Source organism: Sceloporus occidentalis, unplaced genomic scaffold, assembly GCF_023333645.1.
Source record: "Sceloporus occidentalis isolate IW3139 unplaced genomic scaffold, rSceOcc1.0.p SCAF_7, whole genome shotgun sequence".
Lineage (NCBI taxonomy): Eukaryota > Metazoa > Chordata > Lepidosauria > Squamata > Phrynosomatidae > Sceloporus > Sceloporus occidentalis.
In genome coordinates, this window is record NW_028316987.1 from 67,015,780 (window position 1) to 67,038,253 (window position 22,474).

General features: G+C 39.2%; 1 protein-coding gene across 3 annotated transcripts in view; it reads right to left on the bottom strand.

The window, feature by feature from the left end:
• Positions 1 to 22,474, bottom strand: part of DYNC1I1 (dynein cytoplasmic 1 intermediate chain 1) — a 246,234-nt gene that overhangs the window by 76,018 nt on the left and 147,742 nt on the right. For all 3 annotated transcript variants that reach the window (XM_089531382.1, XM_089531379.1, XM_089531380.1), the window contains exon 11: positions 3,029 to 3,175. In XM_089531382.1, coding sequence (XP_089387508.1) covers positions 3,029 to 3,175 — 147 coding nt within the window. The remainder of the gene's footprint in view (positions 1 to 3,028; positions 3,176 to 22,474) is intronic.

Genomic DNA, 22,474 nt, shown 5'->3' on the forward strand with positions numbered 1-22,474 from the left:
GATGCTGGCGAAATGTCAGGAATAAACTCTTCTAGAACATGCCCACATAGCCTGAAAAACCCACAAAAAACTATGGATGCTGGCCATGAAAGCGTTCAGCTTCAAATCCAATATATGTTAGCCCCAGTCAGATGGGGGGCATGCATACTTTTATCTATATGTTTAATGTAGAGTGTAATTTGGCTCTTAAGATATTTATGTCAAAGAAAAACAAGTGTGCTTACAAAGCAACGTAAGTTGGACATGTACAGATCTTGCTCATAAATGTATGTATTTATCCCATCCTAAAAGAACAAATTTCTTATAGCCTCAGTGTTTTCTTATGAAGTGGAATACAGAAAAGGGCAGTTGTGATAATAACAATTATCATGAACTTTAAAGGACTAGTTAGCATAGTTTCTGCCATCTGTGAATTGCTACACAATTCTTCTTAGCATCCATTATGTTTAAAAGAAGTATACACTTGTAAAACCATTTCCAAAACTGCACAAGCATGAGGTAGAAAGGGAATTATGTCCTATCATCCTGATGGTGGGTTGAGACAATCACACGCAAAATCCTGAATACGTCATAATGGTGGTACTTGCTCTTCCGACAATATAATCTGATACTTGTGTACCCAGAAGTAAATGCTACTGATTTGCTTTGACTCTTATTTGCAGGTGACTGAGCACAGAATTTCAATCTGAGCAGTTTTGAATTTAAAAAAGAAAATTAACAATTAGATAGGAGCAAACTAAGTGAGTGATCTGGCATGACAGTGGTGCCATAGAAAATATGAAGGCATGCATCATGAGCAACAAGAAGACAGCAGCACTTTCACATCTCTGAAAATGTCTAATCTGTACTAGCCCTTACAAGAAGGCTCAGCAACTTTAATCAGTACAAATACTGATTAAATACTGGATAGGAAGGAAAAGATTTCCCTTTTCTCTATGGGAATGTTTTAGATGAGGTTCCAGGTATTTCTGAGGAGGGAATTACCCCTGCTTCATCTTTTGTTCATGTCTGCCCGCAACTGGAAATCCATGCTTTGAAATTCACATCATAGCCACACGGGGCCAAAATGTGTAGGCTCAAACTCCACAATTCTTATTTCCTAAGACTTCAATATGTAGTTACAAAAGCCACAGACAAGCAACTAGAAAGTGTTAAGTGAACAGGAAGTACGATGCTCTACACCCCAACACATAAACATTCTCTAAAGCTTAGAAAGTTTTTCCCCCACACTAGAACTTCTGAAATCCAGCTAACATGGATAATAGCCATGCTGGCTATTCTGGAGAATTCTAGGACATATAGTTCTAAGATAAGAAAACCTAAGAGATAGTGTTTAATTTGGATAACTTAATCTCTACGTTCTCACCTGTTTTCATTAAACAGTGCACATGAACTAGGGATTGGTGTGACACTGGAAAATAATCTAGCAAAAGATGGTGGTCCTAACCAGACAGGGATATAAGAAATTAGGTATTTCTCCAATAGACAATCAGTAATTAAGGAGGCTCACAAGAAACAACAACAACAACAACAACAACAATAACAACAACAAAACCAGACTGAGATTTGGCATAGTCCAAAAAATATCTTTTCTAAGGTCTCTCTTCAACTTAAGTCAGTTCATGCTTGGTTAGTCTTAGTGGTATAGCTACCAGTGATCCAGCAGAGGTCACTGAGCCTCGACTAAGATGCCCCCCCAATGAAATTTTCCTCCTGTCCCTAGATTTCTGGCATTGTAGTAACTTAAAACCTCAAGTGAGGAACTAGGGCTTGTCTACATTACAGTACATATAAACACTGAATTTGCCCTGGGGTAACTGCACGATGCTTGTATTATGCAGGCCCTAAATCCCAAATCAGGTCCAGACCATCTCTATTATGCCCAGACCCGATTTCGGTTTTCCACTCCTTGTTCCACATTAAAACAACTTACCCTTTGCTCCAGGTTTGCGCCAGAATTCCTGAATTATTATTATGTACCTTTATTAAATCTGGACCTATACATCCCAGCTGGATAGTTCCTTTCTGTCAGGCATAACAAGCTGCAGGCTCTATTACTGCCTATTTCCCAAAGGCCATTCAGATCTGGTGGGCTTTCTCATGATTCAAAACAAGCAAGCAAGCCAAAGCAAAGCAAAGCAAAACCAAACAAAACAAAACCCTGTTTTAATGATCTTTCTGGTATATTGTGCTATCTCTTTATCCAAAGGCTTATTTGGAATTGTTTCCCCCCCATGGTGAGCCACAGGACTGATTTTCAGCCAAAAGAATGGTCACAGAAGTTATCAAAGATCTATTTCCAGGATTCACTTCTTAGGTTATTAGTATATTTTGCATCGAATTGCAGGTGTGTGCCATGATGGGGGATTGGAGGGTTTTTAGACTGACGCTGCTACTCCAGGCAGATTTTGGGAACTGGAGCAAGGGGGATTCACTGGATTATTTTTATTTTATTTTATTATTTTAAAAAAGGATTGGGAAGAACTGAGAGATTGGGGGCTCAGGGTCTGCAAAAAAGAGGTTAGGGCTGCAGTTTTTCCATCTCCAGTTTCACACATTATAATATTTCCAGGCCATGACGGAAGGCCGTGAATTGCTAAAAAGACAAATAAATGTAGTTTGTTGGGACACCAGATTTTTCTGACAGAGAAGGCTAACTTTCTCACAAAACTACAAATCTCAGAGTTCTCTAACATTGATCCATGGCAGTTAAAGCAGTGTCAAACTGCGTTAATTCTGCTGCAGTATCGCTACAACTCTGGTCTCCTGGAGTCTTAATGCAACAACCAAACCCCTACACCCCTGAGTTACCACTGAAAAATAAGAAAGGAAGGAACTATTTTTAAAATAATGGCAGCTAAGTATATTTTGGGCCTTGGACTAACAAATATAATTAATTACTTTTCAAAACTTAATTTTATTAGCTCCAGTAGTCTTTCCTACCATGTATTATTTATAATTGCATGCTCTTACACTACAAGCCTGCAGCTATTAATAATGGCATTTTTAAAACAAGCAAGTTCTTTACCGTGTGTGCTGCTGCAGAAAGGGGAGTACGTTGAACTGGTGTCCTTCTGTGACTACGATTGTCCCACAATACAATTTGACCAGAATAAGTTCCTCCAACAACCAGATTTGGATGAAAGCGGGCAAAGCAGACAGACATCACAGATGACTAGAATAAAAAAAAAAGAATAGAGAAAATTTTAAAGGGTTTATTTTTAGCTGTTAAGTCACCTTCTTTTGTTTCCGTTTAAGAAAATAATCCTAGAATTAATATTCTGAAGCAAATTTTCCTTTGATACCTCATCCTTTGAAAGCCTAAAACCTTTAGAAATATAAGTTTGGTTCACCCATACATATTGAATGACTAACTGACATAACAGATACAAAGCCTGTCTTGCCACTATTTCAAGGTCTTCAAGGTAGCTTGCAAACATGGTGTATCTTTTTTTGTTTTAATTATTGTTTTCAAAATTTCACAATAGAGGCATCATTTTCTTCTCTCAGATATACAGCTGGCAATGCAGGACTATAACAATAAGTTTCCACCCCACATTTCTTATTCATATATACTGATATCTGTATTGTAAAAGTTACATCCTGAACAGTTTACATTCTCAGCAGGAGGAGGCTTTACCACCTGTGTATCTGAGAGAAGAAGACGATTCTTCTATTGTAAAATTTTGAAAAAGTTTCAATAAACAACAATTACAAAACAAAACAAAACAAAGAAGATTTCTATGCAACCCTCTCATGCACAAAAGATTCCATAGCTTGGATTTTGTTATATCAGAAGAGCATTTTAATTGTAATAAGACAATGGCTGTAATCAAAGTCTTACAGATGAAAGAACATTTATGCCATTGATCAGCCACTACCAGGATTAACTCAGTATGAAGGCCAATGTAATCCAGTTGGGTTTTATTCTTCTGGGGGGGGGGGGGTCAATATATTTTTCTTGTATACTTTTTAAACATTATTAATCTAAGATATGCGGATGACACCATACTACTAGCATAAAACATCATAGACTTAGAATAATTACTAAGGAAGGTCGAAGAAGAAATTGCAAATGCTGGCTTGTTGCTGAACATAAAGAAAACAAAAATAATGCTGTGAAGGATCTACATAAATTCAACCTAGATAATGAGGAAATTGAAATATTCAAAGAGCTCTTATCACTTGGATCAAACACTGATCAGAATGGAGACTACAATCAAGAAACCAAAAGAAGACTAGAAATGGGAAGGGCAGCAATGAACAAACTAGACAAGGTCCTAAAGAGTAAAGATATACTACAGAGCACTAAAGTTAGAATCATACAAGCCATTGTATACCACGTCACCATGTATGGATGTGAGAGCTGGACAGTGAAGAAAACAGATAAAAAGAAACTCAACTCATTTGAGATGTGGTGCTGAAGTAGAGTGCCATGGTCAGCCAAAACAAAAACAAAAACAAATAAATGGGTCCATCATCAGGTCAAGCCTGAACTCTCCCTGGAAGCCAAGATGATTAAATTGAGGCTGTCATACTTTGGCCACATCATGAGAAGGCATGAATCATTGGGGGGGAAATATTATGCTAGGAAAGGTAAAAGGCAGTAAAAAGAGGGGAAGACCATACTAAATGGATAGACTCTGGGAGGTCATGGGTCTGAATCTACAAAATCTAAGCAGAGCAGTGGAGGATAGGGACACTTGGAGATGTCTCATCCACAGGATTACCATGAGTCAAGGTCGCATCAAGGGAAGCTAGAAATAACAATAACTAATATTTTAATATTTGGGAGAAATATCCCAGCTAAATAAAAGCTCTTCCCATTTTTCAGAAACATGCCAAAGTCTATCCAGTAGCTTCCAGATGGAAAGCACTGGCACAATAGCATGCTGGACTAGATTGACTTTCTGTCCAATTCAGCAAGAGCTCTGTTATGTCCTTATGACTCTTTTTCTTCCTCTCTATATCTCACTGTGGATAGTATTTACAAATCTGAAAAAGGTTCATTTTCTGCCTAGGAAAGCTGTTTTTTATTTTGGAAAACTGATGCAAGCCAGATCTGGATTAGTGATGGCACATCCCCTTAACCGCAGATGGATATGCTCATAACAGATAGTCATCTGCATTATCTTGGCTGGGAAACTTGACCTCGGGGCCCACATCTGACGTACACATGATGAGTGCAAACTGCCTGCCTATACTGCTGTTCATGTACTGGGATGGCTTCCTGCCAGTCACCAAAGCTTAGATCCTTCTGGAGGAGAGTGTTCAATAAAAATTATTCTAATACAAAATTAAGATTTGCCTTGGGTAGAAGCATCTTCTTTAAAAATGTCACTCTCTAGGGCATTCTGTGGGAAATGAAAGCAGATCACATTTGTGGGCACTTGGAATATGAAATATTTCCAGCTACTGACAAAGCAAGCAGCAAACAATGAAATATAAAAGTAACACATAAGCAGTTGATGCCATATCATTCATGATTTAGTCACTAAAATCAGGGGAACATGGAGGTCTAGTGGCCTTTATGTATTTTGTACTCCTAATATCTTCCTAAGGTGTCTGAAAGTAACTAAAGATGCCTGGAAAGGGTTGTACTGTTTCAATACTTTTTGGACTCATTTGAGCTATCTAAATCAGTTCTCAAAGTACCGACCTCTAGAATCCAAGTAGAACTTCTGCATCAACAGCAACAACAACACCTTGACAAGAGTTAAGATCCAAAATCCAATTTCCCTCCAACATTCACAGATAAAAATTTGGACAGATGTGGCCAAGAGACATCAGGTGTGGTCAAGATGAGGAAAGGCATTACTGTAATGAGAACGAATACACAATACACTGCTGCAGCAGTTTATTTTTGCCTGAGCCTACTGAAAAGAGTATGAATCCAACCCCATCTCTACTGTCTCCTCTGTTGAGGAAATTGAGTGCAAGCTACTCTTTCACTTTAAACACAATTTGCACGAACTGAAGTAATGTGAGAACAAATGAGGGAAGAGGGATGAGGAGAGAGAAACTGGGACCTTTTGAAGGCATGTTTCCACCCCTTCCCCTCCTTTCCTCCTCCTGGCTGAGTTAATGGAGTTTAGACTACTTTTGAACTTTGAACTTAGTTTGCAGCAAAGAAGTAAAAAGAAAGACAAAGGCCCTGTTCAGACCAGCCTGAAAGGCTGGCCTGGGGACAGAGTCGAGGCATTGCTTGCACTACATACGGCACGAAGGAGAGCCGTATAGTTGCAGCAATGCAGCTATGGTGCCCTTTCGAGGGTGCAGAAGGGAGCCTCTTTTTGCTGCTCCTTTTCGCACCCTCAAAAGGCCAGATCAGGGCCGTGGTGTGAGGTTGCCATGGCCCCAATCTGGCTGGAGGGGCATTTAGTATTTTCAGCCAGAGAACTCTTGTTCTTCACCAAACTCTAAATCCCAGAGTTCCAGAGGAGGCACACAGAGCAGTTAAAGTGGTAAAATAGCATTATAACTATGTAGCGTGCAAAGGGTCATTGTTATGGCTGCCCTTGGATGACCTTAAAAGTTTATTGCATATTGGACATATCACGTCTGGTATCAGGGGAAGTATTCCTCTGTATAACAGTGGGGAGCATGAGATGTAAGGTGTGTTTACACTGATGTCCAGCTGGTGCGCTTCCCATAACGAACTGGTTGGTGACTATGTGAACAAAAAGTTGAACAAGACAATATACCCTACAAGTGCCCTGATTTGGCAGGGACAGCCTCAATGAACACTTTGTCCTTCCACTTTTTCATCTGCTTTTTAAAAAGTTCTCTTTTTTTCTTCCCCTTTTCTTTCTTTGGGGCTTCCTTGATCTGAGTCTATCCATTTGGAATGCTGTCTTCCTCTTTTCCTACTGCCTTCTGCCCTATCAAACATTATTGTCTTTTTGAGTGAGTCATGCCTTCTCATGACATTTCTACCAGGTTTTTTTTTTTTTTTGGGGGGGGGGCGCTAACCCAAACCATCAAATCTGATGGAAACATCGTTCACTCATGCTCCAGTCGCCAACAGAATGGACCTCCTTCTCCCCAGGGAAATGACACTCAGGATGATATCACACGACTAAAATTGGAAGTATAATCCAGTGTCATCCTGATAGGAATCATGCGTATTCACCTTATTGTGCATAAGGTTACCACACGAGATCGCTGGATGTCCGAATGCAATCACGCATCAATCCACAGTTAAGTAAATTGAGTGAACTAGCGAAGTCACAAACCCTATTCTTAGGCAACTTCGCACGTGCTGTTGTTTGGTGTGATGTACATATCTCCTTTGGTCCTGGTCCCCCCCCCCCAAAAAAAATCTGGAATGGTTTTTTTCCCCATGAAGCCACACTGCAATTCTGCTTGTCCTTCAGCATCGCTGGGGGGGGGGGGGGCGGGCTGCTGCCTGGTAATTAAGAGGCATGGATCGGGAGCTATTGGATAACCATTATATTCACGTTTTAATGTGCCAAGAGTGAATATATGCTTGTTTTAACGTGAATAGAGCATGTTCTTTCAACCATTCTTCCCGCTCCCCCTCCAACCTCTTTTGTAAATTGTGGGGTTCCTTGGTTTTTCTCTCTCTCACTCGCCTAAATATGCTGGAGTCTCACTGAGCATGCGCAAGGGTGCCAATTCGCAATTAAGACCCTACCCATGTGGTGTCTTACTTTGCACAGAATCTGGGTTGCGTTCGGGGCATGACTTTTCGAATTGACCTCACTATCTTCTCTTTCGAAATTGAGAGCCTTCTGTCCCGTTTGACAAAAACTCCTCAGTAAAGAAGGTTGGGGGAGTTATGGTTGTGATGATAGTTTCACAATCATGATTGACTTAACTAAATAGCTGATATAGAATACTGACCATGATTTATATTAAAAGAAAATGTCCCTCCCTCCACTAAGATATTTTGCTGGTTGAAGACAAGGCTGTAGCTGTACTATATGGAAATTTTGTTTGACTCATCCTGTCAATTCTTGTATTTTTATGTTGGTTCACTTTAAACATATACAGTTGGTTCTTCGTATCCTCAGGGGTTCCTTTCTGGACTTCTCCCTGCAGATAGCAAAATATGCGGGACCTCAAGTTGTGTTGTTCCCAATGGTGTGCGATATGTGCACAACCACATTCACACAGCTACGTGTGCACACCACCATTGGGGAGAATGTGGCGCCGCCATCTGCAGATGCTCCAATCTGTGGATAGAAAGCCCACGGAAGGGGAAAGCCAACTACTTTGAATACATATTTCAGATCTCGTGGAATTTTGCTTCAGAATTGTGCATCATTGTATAATGACGTGCAGCATTATTAAACCTTGCTGAATAAGAAGATGTTTTTTAAATGGTTTTTGATCAGGGAATGATGCATCAAGCATGTTAAAGAGAGTGGTATCTAATATTTATTTAAATAAAATACAACATTTCTGCAATTACATCTGTTCAAAAGTGACAATTCTTCTAGCCTGCCCAAGAACTATGAAAGGATAGAAAGATTTTTAAGCTGGAAATTATTTGTGGTATTGGGGGAGGAGGGGGGGAAGGATTGGCTTTACTAAAAATAAAAACAGTTGATAGCCTTGCATAGATTTTTCTTTAAAAAATAAAAAAACCAAACACTTCAAACCAAATGTCAAAATCCTATTTAATTAAAAAAAGGAAGTTTATACTTCCATATGGCATGTGTTGACATCTATCCCTTTGATTTACAAGAACATGGACTGGAGGGAGCAGATTGCTTTATTCAAGAGAAATAGTATAGGGAAGAAGGGTGATTTGACAGGAAAGAGTGTAGGCTGCCTTAGCTTCAGTGCTTGTTAAAACATGAAGGATTAATGGTAGAAAGGGAGGGAAGAATTGTGAATGTCTCCAGTTGAGGATCTTCAAAAATGTTTGGGGTTTCTAAGAATGTCTCAGGCAACCACATGAAAAGAGATTCAGCCACACAGCTCTCTAAATCCAAAACTGGTACCGCTCTACTTATACCATCAAGCCAACTGACTTGAAATAGAGCCACAAATTAAATTTATTTTTATTGAAAAAGTACTAAGTCCTTGAAAGGAGGAGAATGGTGCATTAGGAAATCCAGTAAAGTTTATCATGCATCTATACAGCAGTATGCAGTATACCGTTCCAATGTGATGTACTTCTGCTCTGGGGAGTCAGATCCCAATGGTTGCATGGTTTAAGATCAGCCATTTTCTTCATATGCAGCCTATTCAAAATGGAGGTTGTAAATCCTAGGCAAATGGAAGATCCAATTGATGGGGAAATTGCTCATATCTGAATCTACTAATCATCTGCCAAAAAAAAAAGTATCTGAGCTTTGAACTTTGTTTTAAATGTACATATCAATAGAATGAGTAGCGTTTGCATCTCTAAGGAGCTTTGCCACATCTTAAAACCACATATATAAACTGAATTATATCATTGTCAGGGACTTCAAAAATCCCCTCTTTCTGTTCTTTCTGAATCGAATCTACAGACAGTAGACCAAATATCTCAAACAACTAATTTTCTTTTATAGAAACCATTAAAAAACTGGAAAACATCATCAAGACCTATGGAAACAAGCCAACTAAACCACAGTTCATTTACAGCAAGTCATGCTTTTTGCACCACTGAATCTACAGTCTGTCCATTGATTTTAAAAAGTAAATAAACATAATATTATCCTCCCCCAACTAGCAATACAACACCACAATTCTCCCTTTTCATTTTTGTCAAACATGATTTGATTGAATGAAATATCTGATGTTAAAAGGGTTAAGTACAACACAGGTAGCTACAAAGGGACCTCTTTAGCCTGTTAATGAACTCCATTCTACCCTGGTGAGACCACCCTTTTTTTAAGTAAGTGGAAACTCAATCTCTATGTTAACTTAGTTGTGTTTGGGCTTCCTCCAAGTGAAGGAACTCAGTGTGATAAGTCATAACTAATTGTCGGTAATACTTCACAAAGTGTTCACAACTCAGCTCAGACAAGGGGCGCTTACGTTTGGCTTTACAGTTTCTCTCCAAACATGTTTGTTCTCTATTTCTCCCAGAAGGTTTTTTAAAAAAAACAACCACGAAAGCCTTCTGTTAACTTCTGCTTACCTCTTAATAAAATGAGAGAGGTTTGTTTGATTGCAATTAATCCTTTATTACATGATTCAGGAAAATGTTGTGTAGTAGAAATACTATACAGTAGGCCCTCCATTTGGAATATATATATACCAAAAGGCAAACCTTGATTTTGCCATTTTCTATAAGAGAAACAATTTTACTTTGTCATTGTTTTTAATGGGACCTGAGCATCCATGGATTTTGGTATCCACAGGGAGTCTTGGATCCAAACCACAGAGGATACTGTTATTTGTCAGTCAGATATCATATTAACATTATTCTTTGCACCATTCACCCCTAACAGAGATAAGCTCACTGGAAGTTATAACTGAGTAAACAGGCATGTTTTCTTAAAATCACATTACTTATGTCTGATAGGCCAGCTGCATACCTTTCAACTGTTCCAATATGCCAGGGATAGTCCCCATTTATCCTTTGTTGTCCCATTTTTTCAGCTGCTTTTAAAATGTTTGCAGCCTCTCCTAGCTTGTGTGTTCTTTCTCATTAATAACTTTTGCCATCTTAACCACATCCCATCCAACATTTCACAGCTGAAAACTGGAACACATGTGGCCAAGCAACATCAGATTGTGGTTAAGACAGCAGAAGTTATTAATGAGGAAGAACACATAAGCTAGGAGAGGCTACAGCAGTTTGTTTTTGCCTGAGTCTATGGGGAAGGGCAAGATTTTGTACCTTCCTGTCCTCTCCTCCTGCTCAGTTAATTGAATACAAACTATTTTTGCACACAGCAGTTTGCAGCAACTGAAGTAAGCTGAGGACAAATGGGCAAAAAGGGATGAGGAGAGAGAAACTGGGACAGGTTAAAAGCAGCTGACAGAATAAGGTGACAGAGGATTAATTGTGACTGTCCATACCAAATAGGGACAGTTGGAGGGTATGGAACCACACTCTGAGGTTGCTTGGCCGGCCACACATGTCCTGGTTTTCATTTGTGAAATGTTGGAAGGCATGCATCTGTCTGAGAGCCTGGGTGATGTAGTGGCTTCATTGTTGGACTAGGACACTGGGAGACCAGGGAAACCCACTGAGTGACTTTGGACAAGTCACACTCTCTCAGCTCAGAGGGAGGTAAACCTCCTCAGAACAAATCTTGCCAGACATAACTCAGAAATAACTTGAATGCACACAACAACAATAATTCATCTGACTGATCTGCTACAACTGCTCAGCCATTGCTACTCTTGGCAACAAGTAGCATCCTAGTCCAGCCACCATGTTTATGATATTCCATGTATATCATTAAAAATGCGACATCTAGCATGAAGGCACTAGCAGAAACTGAGTGTTACACAATTGCATTGAAGAAATAGAAGTGCAGGCAAAGACTAATATTTCCCATTGGCTGCCAACTGAAAAACAAAGCATCCTGTTGTTGGTATATTTATTTCTATCCTGTATTTTCCTCAAGACTGGGACTCAAGGTGGCTTACAAAATGCCTTGCCATTAGGGTAAAAATATCTGTTAGATATATTTTATTTGATGAAAGGCTTAGTCATGTAGACACATTAAACATCTGAGACACACAAAATTCTTCTACTAGAACAAAACAGCAACTAAATAGAAATACACACAACTAACATGTTGGCTTAAGAGAGAAACATGGGCCTTGTTTGGGCTTTTTCCAAGTAAATAAATATGTTTGTTTGTTTAGAGTATTTACACTCCATTCATCAGCCAAAAAGGCTCCCAGGATTTGTTAATTCTCTCTGGCTTACATCCTAAAGTGATCTAACAAAACAACATTCTTTTACTGTACTTTTAGACTATTGGTTATCTAGAGTTCTCTGCATGATATGGAGACTATAACTTTATAAAAATTATAAAATATGGATTCTATCTGTTTTGCATATTTCTTTGTGGAAAGAATAAACAAAATATCTGAAATAACTTTATTTATATTTTATTTTATTTATTTTACAAAAGACAAGCTGGAAGGCACTAACAATTATGGAACGTGTCCTATTTTACCAAAGTTAATGTACACCAAGTGGTGCTTTTTACACTTTTAAGTTTGCAGCTTCTTTGTGGAATAATAATAATAAAATGATTTGTATTCTGATGTCAGCATAACACAGCCTTTAAAACCTGTTGCTCTTTTCTTTCTGGCGCAAACTAGCCACTTCTGGCCCCCAAACTACAAGATCAGTAAGTTTACAAATTATGTACAACCATTGCTGTCATCTGAATCCTCATCTGCACAGTTTGGTTGAACCGTAAGACCTCATAAATGATTTGTGCAAGTAGCCAGAGAAAATCTAAGGACAGATAAGCACATGTTTACATGTCTTGCTTTACCCTAATTGTTTCTAAGCAATTGACATTTAGTGCTCTTCAATCTGTGTCACTTGGGCACACTTCTATCAGTTCACTGTCAAAATAATTACAGTAATCTCTTCTTATCTTTTGATTTAATTACAGCTTCTAGGGAAGACTGACAGACTATTATATTTGCCCAAAGCCATCCCTTCCACTAATGTATCACTTACAAGTCGTGTCAGTGGGTAATTACAAATAATCTAAAATTAATTGAACATTACCATGAGCCATCTTGATGGTTTGGGGGATAAGCAGAGGTGTAGTAGAAAACCCAGATATGCCAATTTCATAGACCACATTATTTGAAGGGAGGCAATGAAACATGTAGTTGTAAAAGCAGTGATAATAATTTCAGCCTTAAAACCTGTTAAACAACTAGTCCCAGAAAGTTGTAGCAAAGAAGAAAACAGTAGGACATTACTAGATATTCAGTAACTCTGGTATGGTGGTCCCAAGTAGATTAGGGATATTTTTTTTAAAAAAAATTAAGCTTGGAAAAAAAAGATGAAAGAATAGAGGAAAAAGTAAACACAGAATATTATAAATGGAACCATATGTACCCTCCCACACATTGAAATCCAGTAATGATGACTTATTTTGAGAGCCTACTACAGCAAAATGAGCAGTGACAGCTAAGAGGCATTTTTTTCCAGTTTAGCCATAAGAGTCAAGAATTATCTCCCAAAAGAAAAAGACCCCATCAAGGAATCAGGACCATTTAAGTGGACTGTGAAAACTTTTTAAAAATTCACAACTGCTTGTATTCCATGAATATGCCACTTAGGGTGGCAATTAATCTTTGCCATGGTCGTTTGATAATATTCATCTCTGTCTTTGTATTTGATTGCTTTATTCATGGGATCATTGTTATTACCATATATACTCATCTATAAGTCAAAAATTTTAAACCCAAAAAATGAGCTCCAAAATCCTAGGTAGATGTATATAAAGGTCAATATGATAATACTTCTCCGTGAGTCTTGGGAAAGCTGTGAAGAAGGGAAGGATGAGAGAGAGGAGAGAAACTGGAGGTCTGTGTCCCCCTTTTTGTTAGCCATCAGCCTCGGGGAAAGTTGTGGGAAAAGGAGGGAAATTAAAGTTCTGTGTCTCCCCTTTTGCAAGCCATCAACCTTGGGGAAAGTTGTGGGATAAAGGAGGGAAATCAGAGGTCTGTGTCCCCATTTTTGCAAGCCATCAGCCTTGGGGAAAGTTGTGGGGAAAGGAGGGAAATTGGATGTCTGTGTCCCCTTTTTTTGCAAGCCCAGACTGTGACCCCCAGAGAGGGAGAAGGAGGGAGCCAAATGGTGTTTCCCCCTCCATTTAGATCCTTTGTTACATGGCCCTGAGTTTGACCCTTGACTTATCCATGGGTCATATTAAAATCCATGATTTTGCCCCCAAAACTTGCCCTCGACTTTTACATGAGGTCAATTTATGCATGAGTATATACAGTATATTTCACTGAGAGGCAGTTCAAAACTTAATAGATAGATTGTAAATGGACTGATTATTTTTCAGGTGACAATTCTACTCATGAACTCTACTATGTCCTAAAGGAACCAGATCCTGACTCATCCTGGAAGCTAAGCAGAGTCAGGCCTGGTTAGCACTTTGGAGTGGACCACCAAGGAATACCATGTACTGGAAATTGTGTTACAAGTACCTCAATTTTCATAACACATTGTGCATTAGGACATGTTGTGCATCTGAGTCATTTCACAGTGGCTGTTCTGTTGCTTCTGCTTGTGCAATTGTCCCAATGGTATAGCTATATCTACCCTCCCTTTCTAAAAATATGAATGTTGTACAATGGTGCAATTCAGCATTATGCAATCATAAGTTGGTTTATGATGATGCAACTTCCTAACAGGGTACCAGCCTCAGTTTTTCAAAACCAGATATGGAATTCCAGAAATGGCCTCATTTTTGTTTCTAGGCAGTCTGTGAGAGAGACACGTAATCCTGCACTTGAGCAGATAAGTCACCACCAGACCCAATGGAGTTATCCCACCCTGGCACTCGTGGAAACAAACTGCCATGCAAGGAGAGTCATGTAAATATTCCATGTAAAACTTTGCTATCACGGGGCTCAGAGGGCTTCCCATGCCTACCCACTGGAAGTAGCTTGTGGTGAAGCAATGTTCAAACAGGGCTGTGATGTCTTCCAGAAAAAATTGTTGGATGAATGCCATGGTGTCCATTATGGGGACTTTTACATGGAACACTTTGAAAAGCAAGCTCTGGAAACAGCACCAGAAAAGCCCACAACATGGTTCCGATATGTGGGTGACACTTTCACCATCTGGAGCCACAGAGAAGATCAGACTGTGTTTTTGAACCATCTGAACAACATCCACCCAAACATCCAATTCACAATGGAAAAAGAAAAAGAAGGAACATTGCCATTCTTGAATGTCCTGGTCATCTGCAAACCGAACCAAAGTTTGGTCCACACAGTATACAGAAAACCTACACACATGGACAGATACCTACATAAGAACTCCAATCATCACTCAGGACAAAGAAGAAGCACAATAAAAACACTGGTAGACTGGACAAAAAGGATCTGTGAACCCCACTATGAACTGAAGCACATAGACTGGGCTCCACAGGCTAATGGTTACTTCAGGTCAGACATCAGAAGGGCTGCCAGACCTAGACAAACCCATAGGAGTCAAGACAAACAACCACCCAAAGGGAAGGTATATTCACCATACATCAAAAGAGTCACATACAGAATAGGGAAACTGGTGAGGAAACACAACTTCCAAATGGTCTACATAGTGAGCAGGAAAATCCAGCAAATGCTGCACTTAGCGAAGGACAATTGGGACCCTCTCACAGCTGCAGGACTTTACCACATACTGCACAGCTGCGGACAAGTCTACATAGGGACCACCAAATGCAGTGTTCAAACATGAATCAAGGAACTTGAGACACTGCAAACTGGATCAGCCAGAAAAATCAACAGTACCACAACATGTTATAAACCATCCTGGGCATAAAATGCTGTTTGAGAACACTGAAATTCTGGACCAAATCACTTCCTCTCATACTATATATATACCCCACTCTCTTCCATGCCAGTATTCTCTGAAGATGCCAACCACAGCTGCTGGTGAAACATCAGCCCAAGAAACCAACCAAAAAATATGGATGCCAGCTGTGAAAGCCTTCAACTTCACAAGGAGAAAAAAGTTCCATGGGGATATATGTAAAATATAGTTTGCTCCGGTGTTCAAGTAAAAGAGGAAACAATACTTTCTACTTTTTTTCCTGAGGCTGGATGCATGCTCCCTTGTACAACAACACTCACACGTAATTGTGAAATAGTCTACTGCCTGCAGATGCAGTTTTATTTTGCTCATCCAGATTCTTGAATACCCTGCTTACACAGTAAAAGAAGATACTATACAGGTGAAAAATTGCTTGCATGTGTAGGTAAGATTCTCTGAACCATGGCCTAAGACTGAGAATGTAGCCAGTCACTGCACTTGTTTGTAACACACACACACACACAAAACACATAAAGGAATTAAATAACACCTTTGTGATTTCAATGGGAAGAAAATGTCAGCGAAAGCTTATACTGAAAAAAAAATCTTCACAGTGAGTCTCAAAATTGCTAATGGATTACTTTACATCTTTTAAAAGATAATACAGACTAGCAACAGCAATCACTTTGGATGTGTGCAACACAGTTGTAATTTTGCATTGTCTGAACATGCATTTACACTGCAGAAATAATGCAGTTTGACACTGCTTTAACTGTCATGGCTCATTAGTACGGAATTCTGGAAATTGTAGTATATTTAGACTTCTCTGTTAGCGAGCTCTGGTGCCACAATAAACTACAATTCCCAGAATTCCATAGCATTGAACCATGGCAGTTAAAGTGGTGTCAAACTGGATTATTTCTGTAGTGTGAATGAAGCCAGGCAGAGGCAAGATTGAATTTAAAACTACTGAACAACCAAACTGTATGAAAGCTGCTATCAAGACAAAGGATCATTACGAATTCTTTGCCTATGTCTTATTAATTCAAATATTTGTCTTTCCAGCCATGCAGAGCCACATTTCAAACACATGAGAATAAATGTTAACCATGTTCTCCATTAGGAAAAATCTTTAGCCATTTGCTACGTGTCCATGAACAATAAGAAACTGCAGTGCAAAGTATAAGTCTTAACCACAAAAATACTAAACAAATTTGTTATACGAGCTGTCAAAATGAATTCAGGATGGATCTTAATCCTGACTTAACAAATATTATTTTATGGATAATAAAAATATTTTGATTGTTCCAATAAGAAGGATTTTTTTCTTTTGCTAACTTTTCTCATGGTACATTTGTTTGCCATTTCCTCTCTACATTGTTTTGATTTTAGACCTTGCTCACACACTTTCCTCATCTAAAATCCTTTCAAATATAATTTGATGAAAAATGTAGAGCAGTTTTCAATTTTATATTCACTGCTGTTCTTCCTGTGTTTGAATATACATAATGGATGGAGAAATGGAACACAGGATGGGTAAGGAAGGTACTAGAAGTATGCTGAAAAATTGTGCGTGTTTTAAAGAGAAGCAGCATCTATATAGTCATATGACCTAAATTCAGCTTTTCACTCTCAGATTCCTCAAACTGAAAGGCAGTTTTACAGTTTACAAGATTCAGCGAAAACAGGATACATATTTAATGCCAATGGTTTCTGATAGGCATGGAAATGTTTGCTCCCCACTGGGTATTTTTAAAAAACATTTTTCAAACTCTTTTTGCATTTCAAGACTTTTGTACCATTGTGTGCAAATACCCTGTTCTCTATACAAAACAGACTCTTGCAGAAAAAAGAAGTGGGCTTTTTTGTTGTTGCAAAAAAAACCAAACCCTAAAACGAGTGACCATTTTGTTGAATTTTTTTTTGTTCTAGATTAGAAATTCTATATTCTGTACAGTCTGCCTTATGTGTAATTTATCAGTTTTATTTCAGCTTTCATATCCCATTAGGAGCAATATGTGATAAACAGAATGTACAAAAGCTACCAGTGGCTCATTTTAACTTCCCCTCCAAAGACAGAGAAGACCTTGAGATCACAACAGTGACACTGTAATACAGCAGCCCTTTTTTTTCTGAGTAGCTATGGCTAAGAGTACACTATGTGGATAGCAATGTCTAGGACTATATTATGCTGTGGTGTACTACAGGATTATATTTTGTATCCAAATCTATTTGTTTTCCTCATCTGATTCAGGTGAAGCTATGGGAAAACCCAGTGGATGAAGGACAATAAACTGAAACTCAGTCCAAATCAGATTGAGGTTCTGTTGGTGTATGATTCAGCTATTTAGGGAGATTGTGTTTTGCACATGACAGCACTCTTCTTAAAGCAGGAAATTAGAAAGTACAGCCCTGGACCCATATTCACCCTTCCAAGGCTATTTTTGCTGCTCCCCAACTCCTATAGACCACCCAGTTCCTGGCAAATAAAAAGGATGGACTTCCTCATCTGGAGACATCTAGGAACAGTAGATGTAAATAGGTTGCAAGATCCCCTGCATGGTTCAAAAACCACACACAATTTTTTCAGAACAGAATCAACTTCCAGTCAATTGTGGCTTTGTTCCCTGCCTCCATTTTGTGATCATTTTTTACAGTGTGGAAAGTCTGTGGAGGATCTCAGGATCAGAAAATTGCCCCATGGATCTGTCAAAGTTGTCTAGCTCTCCCCTAAAGGATCAAGCTCCCACCTTTGTAGTACTGTTAAATCCAATCTTATTTTTAGACACCAGTTGAATTCCATCTACTATAGCTGGTGCTTCATCTGCAGCCTCACCTGAACATTGATAATAGAATCATAGGCATTGTAGACCACATAATCCAATCCCCTACTTAACACTGGAAGTCAAAGGTAGAACATCACCAAAGGGTGGCTGTCAACTCTCTGCTTAGGGGTCTAGCACATGTAGAAAGGATAGGTCCTCTGAGGCTTGAATCTGCATAATCCCTTCACATCTGCACAAACCTTTTTTGATGCCAAAAGGCTAAGAATCAAAGGGCACTTCCATCTCGTGATTACACCTCTTTATGTTAGCCATCTGAATTGATTACACTGCCATTTCCACACACTTCTGGCTATTCTTCTTCCTGGAAAAATTCACTCAACCTCCTGAGGACTGCCTCAGGACACATTTCCTCTTATAAATATGACCGTTTGGGGGCAGCCCCAATTTGATTTTGGTTGAGTTCAGACAACCTATCCGTCTCTCCTTTGATTCCTTGGCACACACAGGTCCACCCAGACTCATCCACTGCATTCCTCCAATCGGAGCTTTGTGCTTGAATCAGGTAAAGTATCGCCCTCTGTTAATCCCTCTGAAATTACTATCAGATACCACCTTTACATCGTTACTTTCTTGCACTTGTGTATGCATGAGTGTCTTTGAGTAAAAGTTAATTTCCCTTTGCTGTTATAAATAAAACTAAAGGCTGAAACAGACCAGCCGGAAAAGACACCTGGAATTCACTCTGGGCAATCACAGGGGCAGCTTCCAGCTGCTCTAGGGGCATGGCATTTTGATGACACAATGCCCCGGCGCATCCAGAAGCCACCCTAGAATTGTGCCAGGAATTGGGCTAAGACAGGTCAAAATCAGCCCAAACAAGAGCAGATATTTTCCATTCCTATTTGGGCCGGTGGCAGGGCAGATTGGGGCCATAGCATGTGCTTGCCGCAGCTCTGGGGTGAGCAGCTCTGGGGCAACCCCAATCTGCCCTTTTGGAATCTGGAATCTGCTGTCTGGAGTTCTCTGGTTTAGAACTGTTATATATAGGCTAGACTCCAGCTTTAAAGCATTACCTGAAGTCCTCTCACTCCTTCCTATTCAGCTAATCTCCCCCCCCCCCAACTAATTCCAATTGTGTAACAGATTACATTTTGGGTAACAGATCACAAAAGAAGGAGAACCCCTTTCTAGGTAACTGATTCCATTGTCAAACTGCTCTTCTTATCATATATTTCTTTTAAATAACCTCACAACACCAGATGGGTTACCACCAAGAAATACCAGGTCCTGTAGGCTATATTTCAGAGAAAAGAAATGTCAAACCACCATGAAAATCCTATTAAATTCACATGGTCACTATAAGTTAACATGTGACTTGAATGTACACACAAGCACAGAGAGAGTCAATCAAAAGGTGTTCTCATGCAACTTAGATCTAGTTATGCCCCCCAGACTGCAGTAGAGAACAAGCCATTGCCCTTACTTATCTGACACCCACAGTTTTCTTTTCTGCTTCCGCATAGGATTTATTTTCCATAGAACTAACCATCTTCATCATCCAAACCCATTTCATTTTGTCTGTATACTTTTAAAAGTGCAGTGCCTAGAACTAGACAAAGTACTCCATTTGAGATCTGACCAGTGCAGAATAAAGTGGAGCTATTACTTCCTATGGTTCTATAAATGAAGCCTAAAATTACATTAGCCTCTTTCACTGTCGCTCTCTCTTTTGTATTCAGTCACAGTTCAAAGCTTGAAAATGTTAGCTTTTGAGACCATGACTCCCAGAATTCCCCAGCTAAGCGTGCCTAGTAAAGTAACATGTTCAATTTGTGGGCAATCACAATTTTGCAATTTCTTTAATATATAATTACATGAGACAGCTTGGCTGTCCATGACCTGATGAACTCCTTTTTAGATTGTGGTATTCCATTAAAAGAACTTCAGTATTGTACAGTCAGCCCTTCTTATACACTGATTTTTTTATACACAGATTCAAGCATCCACGGTTTGAAAATGTTCCAAAAAAGTGTAAATTTCAAATATCAAACCTTGATTTCCCATTTTTTATAAGGGACACCATTTTACTATGTCATTATATTTAACGGGACTTGAGCACCCACAGATTTTGTTATCCACAGGGGATATTGGAACCAAACCCCAGTGTATAACAAGGGTCCACTGTAGTGTCATTTTGAATGTTGTATGTATTAGGATGCTAGGAGACCAGCATTCACATCCCTGCCCAGGAATGGAGGCCCACTTGGTGACTTTGAGCAAGTCACAATCTCAGACTAAGAGGAAGGCAATGACAAACCCCTGAATGAATCTTGGGAAGAAAAGCTTATTATAAGATCACCATACATTAGTCAAAGTGAAGTCACATAACAACTAGGGATGGAAAGAATATTTTAAAATATACAAAAAATTGTCAAAAACCAGGTTCTTCAAGTATTAGGAAAGCCTGATGAGGAAAATACTAAGAATCTTCACAATCTGGGTTTTATTTTGTGGTGAAAAATGCACATTTCTCTTGTTCAGCATTGTCTGCTCAGAAAAATAAAATTCCTGCACAGAAAATGCTGTTTTCTACATGAAGCCTCCCACCCCCCACCCCCAGCAATGTTTTATGCATGGAAAGTGCTGCTTTCTGCACAGGAAACTAGATTTCTGCACAATACACATAATGCAAAAATCTGCACACTTCTTCTTTGCACAGTCCTAAGTCCTAAACTGCAAATAGTCAATGAGAACTGTGCCTTTTGACAACTTTCTCTCAGATAAAAATGATAAAATTATGTTGAACTTGCCTGCAAGAATGAAATTTAAGATTTACGCCCCCATGGGATATAACATTTTTAAGCATAAATCAAAAATTTTAATATAAATGAAAATATAAACAACAAACCAAAATGTAGAAGATAAGATTTAAGAATAAGGCGTATATGGAACTTCATGTGGAGTGCTAATCAGTGTCACCTTGGTGTAGCAATTGCTTAGCCCTATTCAAGCATCATAAAATTTGTCTTACGTAAACGACAAAGAAGGGGAGCATGCTAGCTCTCTGTGACCATGATCATCATCCTTTCTGTGTGGAAAAGGATGGGGGACATCAGTCTGATTGGAAAATCTTAGTAACCAGGGTTAAAAGTTGCTTCCATGGGTAACAGAGGTTCTCTTCTTCAGATGTCTTTATCTTCTACAGGGCAACTGAACCACTGACATAAGAAAGTGGTGCTAATGTGATTACCCTTCTTATGTATTTACTAAAGACTCATTTGATAATTCTTGAATAGGGCATTTGACCATGTGCTTTTGGAAATGGTAAAATAGTTTCAATTATGTAGCTCCAGAGGATACTGCTACATGTAGGCAAAATGTACAGACCGAAAGTTCTGCATCCTGTGCATGCTTGGAGACACTATTGTGCAGGAGTATGTTGACTGACGTGTGGATTTGGATACAGATCTACTGAATTCGGTATACATCCTATCATGGCAGTATGACCTTCAGCAATCAACAATTCTACTGCAGGATGACTGTAGAGATGCCTTGGCTTTAGTATACACCACTACCCATCCACATGTGATCATTAGTATCACTGAAGCTAGTTTTTTCTGCACTGTACTAGTGGTTTGCAATGCCTCTCTTGCACACAGTTATCTTCAAGGTGAGGCCTGTGAGCACAATGGAAAGCTCATATAAAATGAGAAAACCATACAAAAGGGCAAGTCTAGTCTTTTCTAGGTACCATTTTGGTTGGAATGTAACAGTGTTCAGTGCAGTCATGTTGGCCACATGACCACCAGAGCAGTGCTCAGACAACACTGGTTCTTTGGCTTAGTAATCCCCTACAGTTGGTTTAGACTAGTCATTCATGTCAAGAGACTACCTTTACCTTTTTTTAAACCTTTAGTTGCTGTTTGAACTGGATTAACAAATTTATCCATCTATATTAATATCCTAGTGCCCTGGTAGAGGGATCTGAATACCATCAAGGGCTGACCATGAGGTCTATGATCTCAGGTCTAAGGCCCAGTGGAAAACTGGCACTGTGAAATAAAGACCTTGGGGAAATGACTTTTTTGGAGTACAACTCCTAGACATCATACTAGCTGAAGCATTCTGGGAGTTGTAGTCTAAAAAGTAACATTTCCAAACTGTAAGTAGAATGCTGGACTAGACTGGGCTTGGTCTCACTGAAGATTGTTCTGTTGTTTTAGCTGCAAGGAGATCTGGTTAG